Below are 22,784 nucleotides of genomic sequence, written 5' to 3' on the forward strand. Positions count from 1 at the left end.
ACCCATAAGCTTTTGACCTGCTCGTGGTTATTCTTCAGAGACAGCTCTTCCCACTCCATCGATTTCTTGATGTAGAGAGCAATGCCTCCATCCTTCCTTCCTTGCCTGTGCCTTCTGAACAGCCTGTAGCCATCAATAGCCACATTGTGGTCATGGGATTAGTCCCACCAAGTTTCAGTGGTGGCAATCAGGTCATAGCTTTCTAGCAGCATGATAGTTTCCAGCTCCTCCTGTTTGTTTCTCGTGCTGCGTGCATTAGTGAAGAGGCATTTCATCCAGGCTGTGGGCCGTGTCACCTTCTTAGTGGAACACCGCTGGACTCCCTTGAGGCATTTCACGGGATTTCCTTGTTGGCTTCTACTACCCCAGGAGCCCCCAGCTCATGTCCACAAGACTGACTGTGCTGCAGTATCCCCAGCACATTTTGCAAAGAATTTTGAGGCTTTTTGGAGCAAGGAAAGGAACTGACAAACAGAATACCCTCTTTCTTGAAAATTACAGCGCTAATGACAGTGCACATCAATCCTACTTAAAGAGGATACGTTTAGAAGGAAAAAAAGATTTTAAAAACATGTAGTTTCAGATTCAATTTTTATCTGTCAGCAATGATCACAGAGGTAATTTGATAAGCATAAACCGTAATGTACATTCGTAGAGCAACATTTTGGCTATTTATTGGGGACTCCCTGGTTACAGAACTAATTTACTCCCACAATTTAATAAATCATATGATAAAATTCAGCAGGATTGTGGAATAAAAAAAAAAAACCCCAGTGAACGAAATGAAAAAAAAACAAAAAAGTTCACTGACCTTCACTATCAGTCCTCTATTAAATAACCACCACCTACTTCATGGGTGGACTCAGTTTGAATCAGAGACATTAAACACAATAAAGCCGTGTATTTAGATGTGTTTCCCTATCGCTCAGATGAGGTTGGATTTCAGCAAGGATTATTCTAGTTTCAGACAGACTGTGCTATTTTTGGATCCTAACAGAGAAACATGTTCTAAAACTAAGTATTTCCCAAGAAAATAAGAAAAAGGAGGCAACCAGGTCTTGGCTATAACTGAAGGTAGAAAGCTGGAGAAGTTCACTGCATTGAAACCCCACCCAAAGTAGGAACTTCGTGTGTGTTGCTCACCTGTATCTACAGCACTGTCAGACCTATGCTGAGGAGAGGTTATAATAAATGGCTTCCTCTCTCCCGCTTCAGTTAATGGATGCTTCTGCCTTATCAGGCTTCTCTGACTGACAGCAAGAAAATACCTTCACAGTGAGAATTTGTGCTCTGTTGTTTCAGTAGTGTACTTGCCCGTCTTCTGTCCAGTTTTCACTAAGAAAGAAGGAGGCAAATTCATCAGCCATGGTGTCTGATTTTCCTTTAGAAATTTGACTCTGTGTACTCCATCTATCTAGAACTTGTTTCTGATAGTTGGACAATAAATTAATCATATTCCTGACAGAAATTTTACTCTGTCCAGCTATCAAAGTAGTGTTACCACTTCTGATATGATTTTTTAGCATTCTGTCATGAATAATCTAGAATTATACTTTAATTTTAAATATCTATTATATTTTCCCCTTTAGGGAATAATTACATCGTCTAATAGAACTTGCTGTTAAGGCTTTTTCTTTCCTGAAGTTTAAATTGCCTTTTTTTTTTTTTTTAATGTAATGCATTCCTACTACTCGTTATGGAACAGTCTAAATCATTTTCACCTTATACTTTAATTTTTAGCTTTTTCCTCCACTTCCCCACAACAGTTTCATCACCCTTTTTTCAAGTTATTAATAAATAAAGGCTTGGCTTCATAAGTTCCTTGACAGTTTTTTGCAGGCATTCTGGCAACAGATTGAATAAATTATATTATCAGATGTTAACCAAAGTAATGGCCTATTATGAATGGATAAAAGCAAATAACACTAGATCAGGCTTGGCATTTCAGCTCTTACAGCATGTGAGCTGTTGTATTATTGAATCCTTTGTTGCTGTAGCAATAGCCAAACAATAACGGTGCGCCTGAAGGCTGTGGTGGAACATGCACATCCCTCTGACCTTTTGCAGTGCTATTTCAATAGGAATGGCTGTTTCTTTCTCCAGCCCACTCTTTTTCTCTCTGCATGTGTGCAAGAGTCAGCAAATATCACTCTCCCAACACTTCACGTAGCAAATTTTGGATGTCAACATGCAGTGGCGGTAGAATAGTCTCTACAAAAGAAACCAGCTTTCCTATTTACTAGGCCTACAGCAATCACCAACTTTTTCAAGCCTCACCACACCATCAGCTGTCAACCCACGCCATCCAATAAAGTCATCCATGATTAATTATTCTTAAATGACAGCAGCATATTGAAACAAGCTGATAGCTGCTGACAGTGGAAATCCAATTAACCTGAATTACTATCTTGATTGTGTCCCAATTAATGTCAGCTGTGCCATGTCAGAAGTGAAGGCTTGGCTAATATAATTGTTTAACTAATTCGCTGCAGAGATTAGTTGATGGGGGACTACCCTTATGCCGACTCCTTTTCTTCTTTTTTTTTCCCCCCCTCCCCCACACAATAGTAGATTTGAGAAAGAAGGGTAAGCAGCTTGCTGTCTACAGCTTTTTGCTTAAGTGGATAAATGAAGTTCTATCTTTAAATAGGGTTGGAAAGATCACAGAGGGAATAGTAGAGCTGTTAAACTTCTGTCAAGAGTCTGTTGTTGCCTACTGCTTCAGTGAGTTTTACTGTGCCCCATAGCCGAGATGCAAAGGGATTACGAGGACTCTTCTTTGATGCGCTTGAACTGAGATATGATGTTGCTATGCATTAATGATTTCTCTGCTTTTTAAAGTACATATAGTGAACAGTAGGAATGCTGGTAATGGTGAGGGGTGGATTTATTTATCTTTAGAAATAGAAACTTGAGTCAGAGGTGACTGGAAGTTTGTTGCTCATGATGTAATATCTGCCTGGTGTCTTGAGATTAGTTCATGTTCTCAGATCTCTTGTGCAAAGACAGTCTTGCATGTCAAATAATTAAAGTATTAAGAGATGTGTTGGGACCAATTTTAGGAATGACTCACTAAAGAAAAGGGTCTCTTGGTGGTCTGTCCCATTGAAGCACATTACAGTACCTATTACAATCTTTGCCATATCCATTTTAATTCGTCTACCTCTCTCCTGGTCAACTTTCAACAGCCACAATACATTTAAAAGAAAGGTAACACCTCCATTCATAAAGGGCAATACAAGAAATAGACAAGTGCAATAAAACGACTGTAGGCCTAAGTGTCACACTGAACCACTGAATAATAATAAGTTGGAGTTTGTGAAGTAGATCAAGGGAAAACTTTCCTTGATCTCCACCAGAAACTTTAAAACATTCTTAAAAAATACAGGCAGACTCAGACTGATTACCAAATAAGAGGATTATAATGAAAAAGGGAGCTCTAATGACTTAAAGGGGCTAGCATTAAAAAGTTAAACTCAGTAAATTAATATGTTAAGTACAGGGGCTTTGACAAGCGGAAAAGGGAAAATATTCACATACCCATACAGATATCTATATGTTTTTTTCCCATGTGGAGCTCAACTATTTAAGCTCTTGTCATAGATGCTGGGAGAAAAGGAATAGAGAGGTAAAAGCTTTGATCAGCTGCATGTAAAAAAAGCTGGGACACTTAACAAGTTCAGAGGTTACCTTCACTTCTCCAGAGTCTTCACAAATATCTGGTTCCTTGAATACCAACTTCAAAAAAGTCCAGAATCGGGACATCTCACCCAGCATAGTCTTAAGAAAACCATGTCACAACAAACTGGACTACATAAAAACTTTTTCTTAGCCTAGTCAACAGTTTATTAATTTATTGGCTGTGCATCTCTACAAAGATTTCTTTAGATGCTATGTAACTGAAATTTATTTTTCTTGGCTAAAAGTTGTTACAGTTGAGTGACATGCCTTTTGGCTAAATGCCTCTGCTTCTACAATGCTGCAGAATCATAGCTCTCTGCTCTCTTGTTCACTGGAGAAACATTTACAGATTGTTTTTAACTTACACAGCATAAATGGGTGGAGTAGATGTGCTTTCTAATGTGAATCTTACAAACAGGCTACAGACTGGCACCATGAGAGAAGTCATACACATACATATAAATATATGGTGGATTTAATACAGTTCATTGCTTTCTGCACCTTCCATTCTTGCAATGAGAAAACAACTCAAACATGAAAGCTATTTTTGCTCTCGCCCTTAAAAAAATCGTAATTTCATTCAATTCTTTCTTCTGCAGATCGTCCTCTTGTTGCTGCTGGTAATGGATATGCTCTGTAGGAGAGACCGTTGGCACTCTGCTTTGTGACATTCACAGAGCTCTAATATGCTGTCTGTCACAGTCAAATTATTACTACGCACTTCACATAAAAAGTCCTCTGTGCTGGCAGTGCTGACTAGACTCTGCCTAGACCTGGGATTATGATTTTGACCAACAGGGTCAGTCTCCAAGGCCATTTGTGAAGCAATGCTGATATTCCATTGTTTGTAACAAACTGATCTCTTTTTGACATAGATGCAGGGAACACACAGCTTTGATGGCAGTGAATAATGTAGCGTGCTTCTGAATACTGTCTTATTGTCAGGAACTGATGAACAGTAAAACATTTAGACCTCTGATCGTTTTCAACTTTCATATCAGACATTGTTCACCCTATCTTAGTTCAGAGTAAAATACACTTTAGAACATGAATTTAAGGATAATGCTGCAGAGAGCTCCGAACGGTTGTTTGAGAGATGAAGGAAGGGACTACGTTTTATTCCTCTGCGATATGAGCTCCAGTGCCATACTCATAACTCTACTCTGTGACTACATAATTAAAGAGAAGTGCTGTTATCTAGAAAGATGTTAAAGCTTCCAATCTCAGAAATGACTGAACTCATTTACCTAAAACAAAAACAAGGAAAAATCCATTCACATACAAACTGGATATTAAAAGAACCAGTGCGCGTTGATCTTAGCAACGCACAGTGAGATCCATCATTACAGATGCGCCTACTTGCGCTCTGTTTATTTAATGAAGTAACATCCCTAATCTTGTAGAAGAGGAAACTAAGAAAGGAAGAAGTTAAATGGCTTATGAAAGATCACATAACAATTTAATGAGAAAAGTAGGCATAGGTGCTATATCTGCCTGTACACTTCTCTGCATTGCCTGTTATTCTGAGACACTTTTTTTGGTCTTTATATTAGAATGCTGTTCTTACAAGTCCTGAACTCTGCTCTTTGTTTGACTTTCCCTGGATCTCCATCTGCAAAACTGAGCAGAAAACCTCAGGAGAGTACTATCTCACAAAATTTTCCAATACTTTCTGCTTTCTCATAGAGGCAGAAGTGCAGTATCAACTCAGGCTACCTCCTGGCATTTGTACATTTAATCCATCAGAAAACTGAAAGCTCATAAGGCAATGTGAAAATGAAAAAATAACAGAGATAAAAATACTATTCAAACCTTGAAGAGCTTGTTTGGGTTTAAACAAAAGCTTAGATCAGGAATTTTGATAGTTTAAGTAATTCCCTGTGACTTCTACAGAAAATCATGTTGCCTCAAATTTAATTCTGCCCCACCCAATAAAAAGATGTGGAGGCACTGCTATTCTTAGTTTCACTGGTGTTACACCAGATGTGACTTTATCCACTTCTTGTGACAGATATTAGTAGGCAGTAGAAAGCAAAAAATCCTTATGTCCTTTAATGATGCTCCTTTGGTGATTAAGACTCCTAGCTTGTCTCTGTGGGATAAACTTTGAATAGGTGAAGACCCACGTATAGGCATTTGTAGGGGTAAGAAGCTGTAAAATAGCTTTTAGTCTGCCTGTAGAACCACGCTGTGTTAGGCAAAGTGTGGAGGTGTGCATTCCTTTAGTTCCTAGCCCACAGTTAGTTGCTTTTCCCAAGTAAGATTTCCATGCCTGGTCGCAATTTAATTTACTCACTGTTACCTAGCACTTTGATCCCAAGCAGTCTGCATACCGCAAAAGAGCAGCAGTGACATGGTGCATGCTTGTAAACTGGTGAAAAATAGCATGCCTGGGAGGAAAAATCAGCCTTGAGCTTTAATAATATTCTTGGTTGCAAAACCTGGTGGTTCTCTTGGGGTTTATCTTTTTAAGGAACATTCTCTTAATCATGTCATTGAAACATTTTTCTTCTCTACACTCTTTGGACTTCAGTACCAGAAAAACCTTATTTACCATGTTTAGACATCTATTTAAAGTGCAACACAGCAGAAGTCAGCTCTGTCCTACAATGCTATGAAGTAACGCGTGGTAGTTTGTGCCTGTCAACCACTGCTTGACATGCTAGTGATGGTACTGCTTTAGCAGTAGTAGAGATATTGCTAGGAGTGACGTTAATGATGGCATAGAGATGGTGGTGAGCAAAGTTAGTGGGAAGTAATGTCCTATATTAAGTCAATGGACACAGTAAAGAAAAACCAGACAGACTTTAAAACAAGCAGCATAAGTCTTTCCCGCTTTGTAGGTTGGTTGGTTTTCAGTTTTATCAGTTGGTCTAATGAAAATACAAACACAGAATACTGCCCATTATGGTTCTGTGATACTTCCGATCCAGAGATTCATTAGCTCCTAACACAGACTTTCTGAGGTGTTGATGGCACAGTACTTCCTGGAACCCCTGTCAAAATTTGGGTTTACTTATGATTCATAGGGCTGGGAGGAGCTTTTTTGTGGATCAGTTACTGTAATGTACTGACTGCTGTTTATATGTACAGCTGCCTTCTCGTGATAGAATCAGACTGGCTTAAAGTTTCAGTTTGTTCCTTGGTGCCTGAAGACTTACACTGAAGGTAATTTGTCTTAATTACTGCTGAGATTTGAAGGCAAGTCTCAGTTCAAGAACACTGTGCTTTGAAGACAGAAAAATCCTTTCTTTCAGTCCTAGTGTGAAAAATACTCTTATATGAATTTTTTCCTCTACCCCCAGAAGTGCCTTTGTTTTGTTTATCTGACACTTGCATTTGTCTGAGGATGTTCTAAAGATCCTTCATGGCTGATGCTCCACCTTTTACCAAGCATTTTATTTTTATTAGAATTTTCAAATAAAAATGTTACATATAGCTATACACATGGTACTAAGGAGAAGTTATTAGCTAATTTGGACCAGAATCTTGTGAGGGCACACTGGAGGGGTTCCATAACCACCAATGGACTTGAGCCAGACTTCTTTGGCTCTGGTCCTTATAAGCTTGTGCAAAGTTTGGTCTAGTTCTATAAGGAGCCAACCTGGGGACCCCAAGCATTTTTGGGGACAGAGAATGAGCCAAATCTTTTCTTGGTTGGTTCTACAATTAAGGCCTCCGGTACTGGCTCCTGTAGTTCCTGCATAAAAAAAAAACAGTGACGTACAGACTAGATAAGTGCGGTGGGTTGAAAGCTGGCTGAACTGCTGGGCGCAAAGGGTTGCGCTCAGCAGCACAGTGGCCCGAAGACTGCCATTTCCAATCCAGCTAAGTAGTCAAATTCATACAATAATATAATCTAACTAATAAACACTGCTCAGCAAGAAGGATTTCTCTGAGCACAGCGCTGCTTTAATGTGGTCGAATCATTCTGCTCTGCTCCCTTGCAACCACGTTTCTGGGTTTGAATTGTTGGGGGAGTTAAGGTCTCTGTGAGTTTGCCTGTTTGGAGCTGTTAAGCATCTCAGGGTGGTTTCTGCAAAAGTATAAGGGCATTTGCTTTGCTACCTTGGCCAAATTCTGTTTTGGGAAAATGCAGGCTCTCTGGTGTTTTGGGTACACACAATAGTCATTACCTGCTTTAAACTGCTGGCTAGACTTGCTATGTAGAATTTAAACAGCTGCCAGAGGTAGGTGGCTTCATTCCAGTGCTGGGAAAAAAATAATTCTCTTTATAGTGGATTTGTAAATCACATTGGAGGTCTGCTGCCTTGAAAGACATGATAGAAATGTAAGCCATTATCATGTGTTATTACAAATGATGTCTCCTCCATTAAAAAACAAGTATATTAAGGGAATATTAAGATTGCTAATTCAAGCATTCAGAAGTTAGAAAATGCAGCAATTAAGTCTGTATGTACAGGCTTAACATCAGCCTTTCAGGGTGGGACACTTGGACATTTTTCAATGGTTTCCTTCTTTGATTTGGCCGCAGTATTTTCATTTAAATGAAATAGCTTGAGGTAGATTGCAGGCATGGAAAATGTGATCCTGAATGGTTATCACTGGTTAAGTAGCTACGCGGCGGAAAATAGTCTTACAATAGGGTAAGCTGAACCATACCTATAGATGGCAGTTGTCTTTACCTGGAGTATATGCAAAGAAGATAAACGAATAAGAAGTGAATCATGAAGACTTATGGAGAACAGGAAGACTGCAGAATTAGTGGAAAGTGACAAATATGTCGACACAGCATCGTAAGGGAAAGTTTGAAACCAGTCCAACTGATGTGGAAGAAAAGGCGCAAAAACAATGTGTCAAAGCAAAGTGGTATTTCTTTGCTGGTGTGAGCTGGCCTTTCCCTGTATCTCGTATCTTGTGGGTTTTACTCATATGCAACTTGTCTGCTTCGTTCTCATTTAAAACCACTGAAAGTGCTTAATAATATTACTGGCCTTTTCTAGCCCGTCTGCAGAAGCAGTGATATTTAATAGCAAATTCATTGTTACTCTATAAGGAAGCTTTACCATAAAGGTCACCAAATTTGGTCAGTGCATTTTAATTTGTACACACGTTAAAGGTCATATTCCTCACTTCCACTGCAATAACACAGTGTGTTTACTCTCTTATCAGAGATGATTGTGTATGACTTAGCTAAGGGATCTTATCAATGTAAATGGAATATAAAACAAAAATAATAATGATGAAAACACTAGTGCAAGTTTAAGGGGATTTTTTACCTCTGTACGTTTACATAATTCTTGGAGGTAAACACACATCTACAAGGTCTGATTTTCTGCTGTGTTACTCCAATATTTTCTTTTTTCCCCATGAGAACTCCACAGCCTTCAGCAGAGTTTCTGCTGGTGTATATTGGAATGACAGTAGTTTCAGATTCATAATATCATCTCTGTATAAACACGTCCAAATGTAATTAAGGACCTGGGCTCTCAATCCTGCAGACCTCAAATTAGCTTTCAAAATGCATATTAAGGGCACAGACAAATGCTTTCGTGCAATTACAAATGACCTCTGAGGGCAGTGTGAACAAAATTGTATGAACCTCTTTAATGTCACAAAACTCTCTCTACAGAGATTTGCATATAAAGTGTACCATTTTATGTCAAACAGATTTGTTAATCTTACAATGATGGAAACAGTACTTGAAAATTAATCAAGGTGGGTTTTCATTGCCCAACAGAGGCCCTTAAAAGGACCTGACCTGATAACTGGAGGCTGTTATTGTGTGGTTTCTAAATTCAATCATTTTCATTTTTATTTGCTGGATGGATTTGCAGGAAACGTATCTCCATAGCAGATAAATATTCAGTGGTTTCTTTGCTTCACTAGTGGAATTGTACTTTCAGAAGTTCTTGTAATTCTAGCTCTGTTGGAAAATGCTTCATTATTTGTTCCTTATTTTAAAATCGTGTTTAAAATATTCATGAGCATTTTTGTAGGTAAAAATGAGTAGTCTACGGAGTCTTTCGGTAGAGAGCACAGGCTAGGTTTTCGCTTGCTTACCATAACAACCTGTCTAAGAAACAGTGACTGAAAAATGGACCTCCTTCCCTAGGAGACAGGTTCATGCCCATACAGCCTAGCTGAAAAGCCTGGGCTATGTTAAATGCTTATATTATTTGGCATGACAGGAGGGAGGGACAGAGACACATGGTCTTGGGTTAACCATCTTGTGAGATGCTCTTTCTCTGTTATCATCACCCTTATCCCAGTCCGAGGGCTAAGAACAGGGAGAGGTGGAATAAGAAGGTGGGGTGTTGGTGAGATCAATTTAGCTAATGATACCAACCCACCCAATGCTTTTGTCCTGCAGGAGACCTAGAAAAAGCCACAACCATGGGGTCATGGGGTATGTCTCTACTCTGAAGCAGTGTCATATGCTCTGAGCTTCCCAGATTAGAGCAGCTGTTCTAGTACAGATCCCTGGCTGAACTAAAATGCCTGTTTCTAGGGCTTTTCACCTCCTTAGTAGAGTCAGTTGTGAAATCTTGACCTTCCTGCCTTGCATTGTACAGTGTAACCAGTCCATAGAGGGTAGAGAAGCACGATGATGCTTTTCCATACCTAAATCAAATGCTTACTGGTTTGACTGATTGTTTTTTCTATTCCATATAAATACAGGAAACTCAGTTTCCTCTGGACACTCCTATTATTTATGCTTTGCGCCAGTACCTTTTGAATCCTTAGCAAGAAAACATATCTTTCATCCTTGTAACTGCATTTGTTTAGGAATTTCCAAGATGAAACTTGCTTTTCTGGGCCTGGGGCTGTAACAGGCTTTAATAGTTTTAAATTACTTAGCTATCTGTTGTGACATAATTAAAATGTCTTTCAACATTTCACATTTCACCCCCAAGAAATAAATATCTTCTAGGCTGTAAAATATGACTTGCAGCTTATTTTGATGAAACAATGAAGGAAAGGCTTCTTCCAGGCTCAGTCACAGCCAGTTCACCTGTCAATATAAAGTGCTGCTCAGCTGTGTCCCTAAATAGCCTTGCTCATTCCTTCCCTGTTTTTTCGTTCCTATTTCACATGTGTGTTTAAAGAGCCTCTGTCAGGATTAAAATATATCTTTACCTAGACCGTTTTACTAAAAAACCCTGAGAGCCTAGCAAAAATAACTGTAAAAAGCCATTACGTCTTACTACAGGATTAGGTTTTTTTGTCCCATGCTGCATTCTTTTCATCTTGGGAAAATGTGTACAATGAAAATAAATTAGCTCCAATTTAATCAACAAATTCTAGGTGGTATGGGAAATGGGCTTACAACAGGTTGGGACAGAGCTATAAAACCAGAGCAGCCCAACAGCATGCCATTCAAGGTTCAGAATCAGCTAATATAATTAAAGTGAAATCAGATAATTCTACTTATAATTATTTCTCATACATTTTCTAGCAGAAAATAATACTTACTGGTAGTTTTAAACTTTTCCCAGACTGAGCCTGAAATTTTATTTGTTGCATTGATTTCTGTATCGCTATTTAGATATGCATTTTAAATTATAATTAAATGGAGTCAGTGTTTTCCAAAATGCAGTTTTGGGAAATGTGTTTCCGTGGGAGGGACATGTTTTTTAGGATGTTTTGTTAAATTCTAGTGCTTCCCATATGTGGACAGAGCTTTACAATTTAGCAGGAAAAAATAAAAAGGGAGAAAACAGCCATACCTTTTTGTCACCTCTAGGAGTGTTCAGTGAAACCTGCAAGTCTTTGAAAAAAAGCTGTTCCCTCAATTTTTCTTGATAATTTTTAGAAGTTGGGGGGGTGCACCCTCGAGATTCAGTTTTTATCAAGAGTATACATCAGCTATTGATTCCTCTGCTGTGCCAATCATCCTAGGTATGTCTTTTCTTTGGTAAGCAGCTATGTGTGCTTCAACTGCACGTGGAAAATGATGGGCAAAATTATCTTACAATTGCTCCTGCAAGCAATGGTGGGTGCAGGTTGCAGGAACTGAGAGGAGGTCCCATCGCCCATGCCCACAGAGCTTCCTGTGCTGGAGCCCAGGGAAGTCAGGGAGGAGACGAGAGGGTAGCATTAACGCACAGGGCGAAAGAAAGATCTTCAGCAGCTGAGAGGAGAAAGATCTGGAAAAAGATGAGTGAAATCAACTGCAGATTAGTTGGATGCATGGGAAATGTTATAAAAATGCAAAGCTCCCTGAAGAATTATGTCATAAAATAAATGATTCATTTTACAGGTGGTTTGGTTTTTCTTGGTTTCCTTTTTTTTTTCCCCTCCTTAAACTTTCTGTGGCAGTGGCTCTGCTGTTCTCAGACTACTAATTTTGAAGCAGAAAGCTAGTGGTATCTGTCTCAGAAGTAAGGAAATGATCCCGTTAGAAGTTTGGAAATGGTTTACCATTTGCATGTGAGTGTAGATTAACCCTGATTCAAGGAACGGTATAATGAATCACTTTTTTCTTTCTTTGGAGAACTGGAATTCTCTGGAGATCAGCTATACTGCCATCCATGGCAAGTGTCTCCACTTCCTTGGCTTAAAATGGACTTAAACCCATCACTGCCTTGATGTTTGGGATGGAAAGCATTAATTACATGATTCTGCTGTCGTGGAACTCACACGGGAAAATTAGGAACCTGATGTTAAGCAAGAGGTTTGTGTGGTCTCATGTGAACATGACTTTAGATGGATGTCCTAGGAAAACTTGAGCAGATAAGTAAAATTTGTAAACATACATGATGCACATAGCATAATAATTTCCCATTTACTGAAAAAGGCAGAGATGGCTGGAGAGGGAGGGGAAAAAAATACTACCTGTATATGCATACATGGGAAATGTAAACTCTAGCATTTCCTAGCTGTTGAGTGCTTACATTTCTGAAGTTGATGTGCTTCCAGTGTGCATTGATGCCTTGAGGTTGTTAAAGATACAGGGATGTGTTTGTTTTTGTCTCCCAACTTCCGTCAGGAATGACAGTAATGGCATTAAGACACCATTTATGTTATCTTGGCAATCAGATTCTATTAACCTAAACTAGAGGTAATAACCAGACATTATTATATCTAATATTATTTGTGTATGTTGTTTATTATTGTATATTTATGTCATATTCAGGTGAGGGTGCCCATACCACGGTCTGCAGGTCCTATCTGGTGAACAGAACAATCTGCCCAACCTGCTGTGTGCTAACACCTTTCTCCTCTGATAAGGGCAGGGAATGGGCCGCAAGAGCTCACCAAAACACAGGCCACATTCTCTTCACAGGACGGGGTTGGTGAACTCCATGGGTTGTCATGTCATATGCGAAGGGATGCTTGCATAGCCCTTCCCAAAGCAGCGTGTGCATCTGTACCTTGAGGGGAACTGCTGCCTTTTGCTCATATATCAGTATTTTTCCATCTAAGTGACAAAAAGAAGCTGCGGTATATGGTTACTCTTCCTCAGTGTGTGTAGAAAAGGTTGTGTGATCAGGTAGGGCTCAGAAGCTCTGTTTCTACTGCTCCTCCAGCGTGTACAAATTTATGTCTGGAGGCTAAAGAGGCTTGAAGAAATGAACATTTTCCTTACAGAAATATAAAGAAAGAACTAGGAATTAACAGGAGAATCTTGCTACAGATTGTGTGGCTGTGAAGGACAGTAATACTAAATCTACTAAGAGATGTTGTAAACAGAGCAGGAATCATTATCCTGACTTACCGGCCAGCACAAGGTCATAAAATATGAACAAAATACCAAAATACAGGCTTGGCTGCATGGCTCCTACCGTCCGATTAGTCTGTTAGTCTGTTTATGGTTGAGTTTTATGCTTGCTTTATATTGGTTAAAAACAAGAAAAAAAGGGGGGAAAGACTATATAAAGTGCAAAACAGGATTGAATAAGACTTTGCAATGCTAGAAAGAGCAAAAGAAGGGAATCTCTGCAAAGGGACTGATGGAAAAGCCATCTGAAGTGATAACTGTTACAGCATTTGGAACTCTCATTAGGAATATTTGAGAATGCTGCTTGAAGCTAAGTGACCCATTAGCATCCTCTGCTGACCAAACAAAGGCTCTGGACTTTTTATTATTTTTTTTTTAAGTGTACAAGGGCATCTACATATTTTAAGATAGTCTACAGTTTTAAGCAGAGGTTTTCTGGTTTGACCCGGAATTAATCAAAGTTAAAAGAAAAGACGATGTCATAGCAGGTCTGTTGTCTCATGCACTCAGCTTTCAGAATGCATTTTAGTTACCCCTCTAGAAATGAAGGCTGCAAGTGCAGAGCCGCTATGAAGAAACATCACTTTGTGGGTAAAAAACATATTTTAGAGAGAGACATAGCCCTGGTGCACCTGTATTCTCCCCCAAGAGTCACAATAAACTGCTTGAAAAGTGTGAGCAAATGGGTGCCCCCAAGTAGGGTTTAGGGGAGGGGGAGAATAGTGTCATCGTTCGCCGCTCCTTCCTAGCACACCTGACAAAAACATCCCTCTTCATACATGCACATGGTATGATATATTTGAAGCACCTATTTTTTTTCCAAATGAAAGAAAACATTTCTGTGTGAGTAACTGAAAAGCAAATAGAGAGCACGGATAAATCACTGATTATCTGCTATAGAGGCAGGACAACACAGCTTTTTAATTTGTGGAAAAAAAAAAAATAAATCTGGAAATCCACACTTTAATAAAAACCACCAGTTTGTTTGGTGATTGTTTCTGGAGGAAAGGACAGGTCATGCATCACAGTTCTCGGCTGGAAGAGCTTCTCCAGCTCTGCACAGCAAAACGGATGGGCCCTGGGAGGGTTGTGAGGGGATGAAGCACCGGGCTTTGGAGCAGCAATGGAAGAGAAGATTCTCCTGTCACTTGCAGTGTCAGAGAGCAAAACATCTGTAGAACGAAATAGCTGGGGAACTATGGCTCTATGGGAAATGAAATGCGGGGCAGAGTGATGTAAACCAGATAACAAAGGATCTGAGGCAGACTGGGAGGGCTGATTACAGCAGTTAGGGAAGAAAAGTGGATAACAGCAGTAATATTAACATAATCTTTCCTGGGAGAGTGCTGCTTCAGTTGTAAGAAAAGTAAAGAACTGAACAAATGCAATTGGTTTATCAGGTCAGGGATGGTGTTATCAAGTCTGGTGGCTGAAGGACTGTTTTATCTGGTCTCAAGGGAAATGTCTGAGCTGACTCTGTGTCTCACTGAAGTTACTTTTTTTAATGTGTCGAAAAGAAGATTACTGACTCTGTAGGACCATGGAAACACCCTTCTTCTAATCCATCCAAAAGAGAAGAATAGGGATTGAAGTATCTGGAACAGATTTTAAATGGGAACAGACAACATTATGGCCATGATAGTCACTGGGAAGGCTGATGGATTTAGGTAGAAGCAGGCATCAGAATTAAAACCCTGTAGAATCTCTTTTACCAGACCTTAATTTGAATGAAATCAGGGTGGTTACTGCTGGAGCCACATTTGCCTATCCCGTAAACAGCCTGCCTTAATGCTTGGCTAGATTTCATTGTGCAGCAGGGTGGAGAGAGACCTCTTTATCTTGCAGGAGACAGTCGTCTTCTGGCAGCCAGAAATCAGATTTGACACCCCCAGACCACAACCAAACTGAACAGCCTTACCCTAGTTCAGCCCTCCAAGCAGAATCTGGAAATTTAGCGTGACACAAACAATGATTCAAGCAGGAGGAAAGTAGTGCAGGGAAAGTGATTGTATTAAAAAGGGATTTTCACTGAAAAGGAAGAATCTGGATTGTCCAGAAGGATGAGTCAGTCTGAAAAAAGAGACAAATTTTCCATGATGTATTGATTTATTTTAAATAGTCCCACCAATGGAAAAATAGCAGAATTTCTTCATGGATTTACCCTCCATCTTCCTGTTAGATGTCCATGCATTTATTTCTTTTCTTTCTCCTCTTTTAGCTACGAGCCAGGAAGATGAAGTGCTGCCTTCTCTCTGTTGCGTTGGCCATTCTGCTGTTCATTGTCATAATCATCGGGGTCTCTGTCAAGCGCTGATCTGTCTATGGTTTCCACAGGTAAAAGCCTTTAACTAAATCTTTTATCATGCTCAATAAGATACTTAGGAGACAGTTTAGGAAGCTGATAGCGGTAAGAAATATTTATCTTAGCTTACATATTCAGGTCTGGCCTATGAAAATAATTCCCTTAAAGGGTATTGGAGCTCAGAAATAACATCCTTAGTGGATCTTTAAATGTAAGCCAAGGCAGCGTCCAAACAAAACATCATCTTATTACCCTTTTCTTTGCTCTTTGTGTTGTGTTTGGTTTTATATGGATCTCATAGCAATGCTAATTAATGAATCCTAAATCCATATGAATTAGAGATACAGAAGTGGTGTTAAAGACCCCAGGCTGAAGCAGGGTCGGGGGCAATCTGACATCCCACAGATATGCTGAGATGTTCCAAAGGCAAGCATTCCTAAGGACCAGGAAGAGGACACTGTAGTGCAACAAAAATAAAAATGGGTTTCTGGTGATCTTTGCTCTGGATCTACCCCTAAAAGGAGTATTGGTCTGTAGTAAGGAGATATAACCTTACCAAGATAGGTGGGATATCAAAGCAACTTCACCCCACTAGTGACTTTTAAGATATAGTGTGCTTTCTTTGTAAAGGCTGTTTAAATTATAAAGCATAATACACAAAAAAAGGTTTCATTTTCCCTTTATTTTTGCCTTTTTACCCTAGCAGTATGACTCATAAGTTATTTCTGACAATCTCTGTCTGGTACAAAGCATTTCTGAATGTCTGCTACTTTAGAAGGTCACTAGTCCATTTTTCAAGGAGTCATTAGATTTACAGAATTTCTACCACCCCAAGGGCTCTGCCATTCCAGCTCTGTGTGCCTGCTGCCGCGGCAGGGTTTCCAGCTGGTAAAGCCAGAACCCGAGTACCAGTGGGACTTTTCCTGCAGACAGCAAGTAGGAGGCTTGAGGCAGAAAGCAATGGAGGGTGGGGACAACTTTTGGTTTAGAGACCTCTCGTGTCCAACAGAGACTTGCATAAAGCATGTGTGATATCACTCCTGTACTTAGTAGGTACTGCATTATACTGGGCCTCGCTGGGACCTTTAATAATAATTTAAGCAGAGCTTTCTTAGCCTGGACTATCCTCTGGAACTACCCTAGAGAAAGCACAAAAGCTTGAAAGATATTGCTCATTGTTTCATTTTGCAGGAGTTCAGTGTTATTTGGCAATGCTATCCTTCCACCTGAGGATGAAGTCATTGTCCTCTAATGTGCCTTCTTTCTCCATCACGGTCTCGACTGAAGCTGGCAGGGGTTGGTTTAAAACAATCGCAGAATGACGATTCTTCACACAAGGTGTACTTAAGCTTTGGAACTCCTGGCATGACACTGTGGGTGTCAAAATTTGGGTACAAGAAGGAATTGTACAAATCCATGAAAGAAAAAAAAAACTGTTGAAGGTTGTCAGGCACCATCTCACTGGTTTTGGATGAGGATTATCATGAGCCCTACATTATTGCTAGGAAAAATAGCTGTAAATAATTTTCTACACTTGCATGCTTACTTAGGTGTTTGGCCAGCACTGAAGTGAGGATGATATCAGTGAGATGGACCTTTAGATTGATCAAATATGGATGTTCTTAAGGCATATATATATAATTTCTATGTATATTTTTATCCCTCTTTTACATATGAGACACTGCTTACGGGTGCAGATAGTGATCTGTCCTGCTGATTTAAATCTAGAGCAACTACAATAATTTTAATTGCATTACTCTGTTTTTACTCTGCATTAGTCTAGTTTGAAAATGTGATCCATCATGGTAATCTATAATGTAATAAAGTTTCTTTTACATATAGTTAAATATTCCTATCTACTAGAAATCACAAATCTTATCAACAGTTGACTCTATCTAGATATGTTTTAGTCTAAATCCCTTAAGTGGAGAAAGTCAGAGAACCAAAATATTCTTACATAAAACTCCATTGGAAAACTAGAGTTAATCTTCTGTTAAGAGATCCATGTCTTGGGGGAAGTGAGCCTGGAGATACTAATGAAAGCCTTAGAAAGAATATAATGCTCTACTTTTCATCATCAGTTGTGAAACTTATTATTAAGCTTCTAAAACATGAGTTACTCTCCAGCAGTACAAATGTAGGCAAAAAGTGCATTGAATTATCTTAGAACAAGTACGCTTTCTGATCATTATAAACTGTTCTTAATCTAGATTGACCCCAAATGGTGTGCAGCAGATTTCACATTTATATTTTGACAATTTTCAAAACAGAATGTTTTCAGAATTTTCATGTCCATAGTGAACATTTTTTCTATTCTTAATTGCAACACAAATTCATTTTAAAATATCAGTGGATTTAAGATTTCAACCACCTCAACAAACTTTTTCATATAAAACTATCTTACATACTTTAGGGAGACAGAGAACAGAGGGTTTTAATGCATAGCAACTCTACATAACCGCTCAGAGAAAATAAAGGCAGGAAAGCAAACTAGGGAACTAGTTACAAAATAATCTGATCAGCATAGGACGCATAACTGAATAAAATCCCAAGGTTAGTACTGACTGGCCAGGATTCCATTGAACATGTCATCAAAGAGTTTGCTCACTGCTGGATCAGTAAGGAGCCAAAATAACCACCAGCCACCCAATTCAAGTGGATTAAGTCCCATTTGCATTGCATTCAAGGTAGCCTTCTTTATCTTTCACAAGTGCAGCCATGATGAGAAATCTGACGGTCACTATTCAGTGAGTTAAAGAAATGGTGCCATTAGTATCTATGATGGCTAATGATCATTATGATCATTAACATATAAAGCCTTCTTTTTTTTTTCTACTTTTGCAATAATGACACTGAATCAATGGTTCTCCTCAAAAGGCCAAAAAAAGCACTTTTTTCCCCCACCACAAACCACACATGACTTTAGCAGGCAAGCCTATCCTTCCACAGGAAAGATCACTTTATGAATCTGGAAAAATAAGAAGCCCTTTTTCCTGTGAGTTTCTCAAGCAGCAGCAGCAGCATTGGCTGCTGGCTCAGTGTGTGCAGAGAGACCAGATGTTCAGGGGAGATCTGAGCCCAGACTTCTGCCTGTTGGGGCCCCTGCTGTAAGTATGTCACTGCTCCCTTAGGGCAGTTTTGTCTGGCAGAGAGAGAAGAGCATCTACGGAGGACACAGAGAAACTCCTGGGGACTTATGTCTGTACATTTGTTTGCTGACACCTCAGGAAAATAGCCCAGGAACTTTTGGGTCACATTGCTCATATTGTAGCAACTTTGCAGCTGCCCTTTTTGCTCTTATGGTATGTCAGTAAACTTATTAAAAGGGCAGTATCACAGTAGCAGTCTGAAAGAAGTCCCTTCTTTAACAATGTCTTTGTCTAGTGTCAGCCTAGATAGAGCTTCTGTGTCCTCCTTCTTCTGTCTCATCTGGATTAGTGCACAGTTAGACAAAGTGACAATCAAGACTGTTGGAATACTGAGTCTTAAACATTCTTTATAGGAAAAAAGAGGTGACAAACTTTGAGAAAGATGCTACATGTATTTGACAGTTGGAAAATATGCTTTCCAGCGACGGCTTAATCATCTTAATCTATTTAGCCAAAGAAAGAGACAATGAAAGATGACTTGACTACTCTGTGTCATCATTGCAGCAGAAGGTCCCTTCCCCATTTACAAGACACACCAGTCAGACAAAGGTTACTGGACTGAGCACATGGATGTTGTTATGTAGGTCCTTCAACCCTGTGGAGTTACTGTTCATTCCAGATTTAGAATCTGTCTTTGGGTAGAGGAGAGAGCCCAGAGGAGTAAAACAGTGTTTTCCTTCTTGGTAGCTGATGCAATGGTTGACAGTGATGCTCAGCTATGGAAGAGCAGAACAACAGGAAAGTGCACAAGTGATCGTTCAGCAGAATATTCTCCCAGCCTTCAGCAGCTTGATCCATGAATTAGTTATTTAATTTTTAACAGCCATTGATGCATTCCTTTCTTGCTAATTTGACCGTTGCATTTTGAACCATCATAAACTTTTAAAATGTGAAATATCCTGAGCAAGGAGTTCCATTCTAATTACAATCAACTTGTAATCTTTAATGTACGACTGAAAAAACATCTTGGCCAGCATCTCTAGAGCAGGGCTGTAGTCCATACGGAAGAGCAATAATCAGGCTTCAGGTATCTGTTTTGTGAACGTGCAACTGTCTTGTTTGAATTTAAATTGAATTAATTTTTATGGAAAACTAGAAAATATTGTTTCAATTTGGATTTTTTTCCTCTCCTTTGCAAGCATAGCTTTCCTTGCCTAATTCATTTACAGGCTTATTATGTGGTCAAATGTTTTCTGTAACCTGACCAATAAGGATGAGGGTCAGCCAGATGATTTCATACAGTCTGTCTTTGGTGGTTTTTTCCTTATTTTCAGACCTTAAGTTTTGTGGGTTGAATTTTTTCTGTTTTAGTACCTCATGCACTAGAGTGTCCCTTTGTGTTGTACCTCTGGGTCCTTGCAGTGCAGTAGGAATCAATAAAACCTGCACTTGTAGTCACAGTATGTATTTGGAGGAGCAGAGGAATCCCCTTTCATGCAGTCTGGCCTAGGGAAGTAAAAAGAATCCATCTCAGAGTTTTAAATCTTGGAGTTTGAAACCAGGACAACAGAATAGCTTTCAGTAAGGTAGGACTTTGCTAGGCTAGCCTCAGCCCCTTCTGATGTCATTAATGTTGCACCTTGACGGGACACATCAATAACCCACCAATAAATGCAATCAGAGCCCATATCTGTCCAGGTCATGAGGGCTGTAGGTGGCAGAGAAGGAAAGACTGACAAGTGGCTTTGTGGTACTTGGCATTTACAGTTCTGTCATTCCTTCCCAGCAGGAGACAAGTCTGGGGACCCTCTTCTGACACTCGCAATAGAAAATCTGACATTTGCCCGGTGCATCTCTTGCCTGGCAATGTCAGGTTGCAAGAGCACACCAGTTCCTAGTCAGTATTGAACAGAGCAATACTTCAATCTAATGAACATTGTAAATAAGGGCAAAACATAGACGGGTTCATTTCATGGTATTGCTTTTGCCCTTTAAATTGATATCATGGGGCTGGCTTTACTTAGTGTCCCTGTTTTTACCACACATCTATATATGGCTTAATAACTATGTGAGTGGCTCAGTTTTCAAGCTTGTTTCAGTTTTTCAAGCCCTGAAAGGGTCATAATATTTTTGACAGATGTCATTCAAATTCTAAAATAATTCACCCCTCTGCCCTGGCTGTGGCGTTGCTGCCATGTTTGCTTTGCAGCACAATCAGGAATCAATAACTCAGCAATATATATTTTATTTTTCTTCTGTTTCCTATTATTTTGAAAGGTTCCTACATTTATAGTCAGGTGTCAATTCTTGTCAATTTGATTCTCGTCTTTCAGTCTACAATTAGTTGCTCAGATCCTGGCATCCTTGCCCAATTTTCGCTCTGGCAGGAAGGCTGAGGTACATCCTAATTCTGCAGTAACTTTTGTGCTTCAAATTTAAATGAGTCAAATATGAGATCTGAGTTTTCAATGATTAATATATGAATGGTCTGGTTTTAAGATTTCACCCAATTTCTTAAAATAAGCTAACATTTACATTCTTGAAGGTTTTCCTGATTCCAGTGGCCATGTCCTTAGCTAAATTGAATGCATTTCAGTTTGACCTTGGTTGTTGCCCATCTGCATGCTCTTTGGTCTTTATAAGCATCACATAATGCCATGTCATTAATTCTACTGTGAAAGAGAGCTAAGGGAGGATGTATTATGTTACTGTTGCCTTAGCTTAAGAGCCCACATGTAGACAGTTCCTGCAGCTCAATTAATGAGTAGTAACTTGAATTCATTGATTTGAATCCAAAGTCAGTGGGACTTTCAAGCAGTCAGCGGCTTTCTTGGTCCCATCTCAGGTTTCTACACTGTTTCTTTGCAATGGATAGGAAAATGGACTACTCCCGTTGAGTGGCTGTGTGCAATGCTGGCCCTTCCGATGGACCGCAAGTCTTTGATCTGAGCTTCCCAAAGCAATCTGCAAACATTAATTATTTATGCTTTAGAATGACTTTAAACTTTAGCCATGATGACACAACTTTAAGGAGCTGACAGAAGAGGCTGATTTTCAGTGCATTCAGTTTGAACTGCTAGAAACAACACAAAAATGGCCATACTTATTCAGACCAATGGCCTCTCTGGCCTATATACTGTGTCATTCACAGGGACTTAAGGAAAGACCATGTGAAAAGAAGAATAAATATCAGCTAGAATTGTGGACAGCACCGATCATTCCTTTAATTGCCTAAATATGGCTTCAGGTGCCTAAAATTTAGGTTCCAACTTGGAAAAGATTGTCATAAGTGTATGTCTAAAATCTTTGAATGAGTCAGTGGCAAGTGTCCTCTTCCCTATGGATAGTCTCATTTCCTCAGGAGAAGTGATGGTGGTTGGAGTTGGTGCGTGCAGTACGATTAATGGCTCAGGAGGGTTCTCTGAGGCATAAATCAGTAGCCCCAGGAGAAGGGAGGATTAGGCTCTTCATAAGAGCAACACAGATTTATAAACTGCCCTAATGTCACTCCACCACTGTTAGCTGACATTTTCAGTTGGCGATGCTTGAATTATCTGTCTCATGTATCCCCCAAATACAGTGAGATTTTGGTGTTGCAAGAGGGACAAGAGCAGAGAAGAGCAGCCAAAGGGAGTCCATCATTCATCCTGGTGCCCCTTGGCTCTGGGGTGAGTGTACTTTCAATTAAGTCAGTCTGGGAAGGTGGAAGATTCTTTATGATAAGGTTAAAACAGGTTATTCTTCTCTGGAGAGCAATTTCTCTTGATCTGGGGATAATGGAAAGATGAGTAAGGCTGCTGATGCTGAGTGCAGAGCTTGGTGTGTGGAGGACCAGGAGGTACTGAGTGTCCGGTTCTGTGCTAGCATGTACTGATCCAGCTAAAGCCACAAATTCTGTATGTTTCATCACCATTTCAGTCTCAGCCAGTTCTGTAATATTTTAAAGCTTTTGTATATGAAAGAGAAAGTTTGAAAAAGAAGTCTTTGATGCTGGCAAATAATGGACAGATCTTCACTTTCCTTGCTA

General features: G+C 39.6%; 1 protein-coding gene across 7 annotated transcripts in view; it reads left to right on the top strand.

Moving 5' to 3' along the window:
- TSNARE1 (t-SNARE domain containing 1) overlaps window positions 1-22,784 on the top strand; it is a 511,863-nt gene that overhangs the window by 432,382 nt on the left and 56,697 nt on the right. For all 7 annotated transcript variants that reach the window (XM_064442004.1, XM_064442001.1, XM_064441997.1 and 4 more), the window contains one exon: window positions 15,585-15,700. In XM_064442004.1, coding sequence (XP_064298074.1) covers window positions 15,585-15,680 — 96 coding nt within the window. In that variant the 3' untranslated portion in view covers window positions 15,681-15,700. The remainder of the gene's footprint in view (window positions 1-15,584; window positions 15,701-22,784) is intronic.

This window comes from Phalacrocorax carbo, chromosome 2 (assembly GCF_963921805.1).
Source record: "Phalacrocorax carbo chromosome 2, bPhaCar2.1, whole genome shotgun sequence".
Classification (NCBI taxonomy): domain Eukaryota; kingdom Metazoa; phylum Chordata; class Aves; order Suliformes; family Phalacrocoracidae; genus Phalacrocorax; species Phalacrocorax carbo.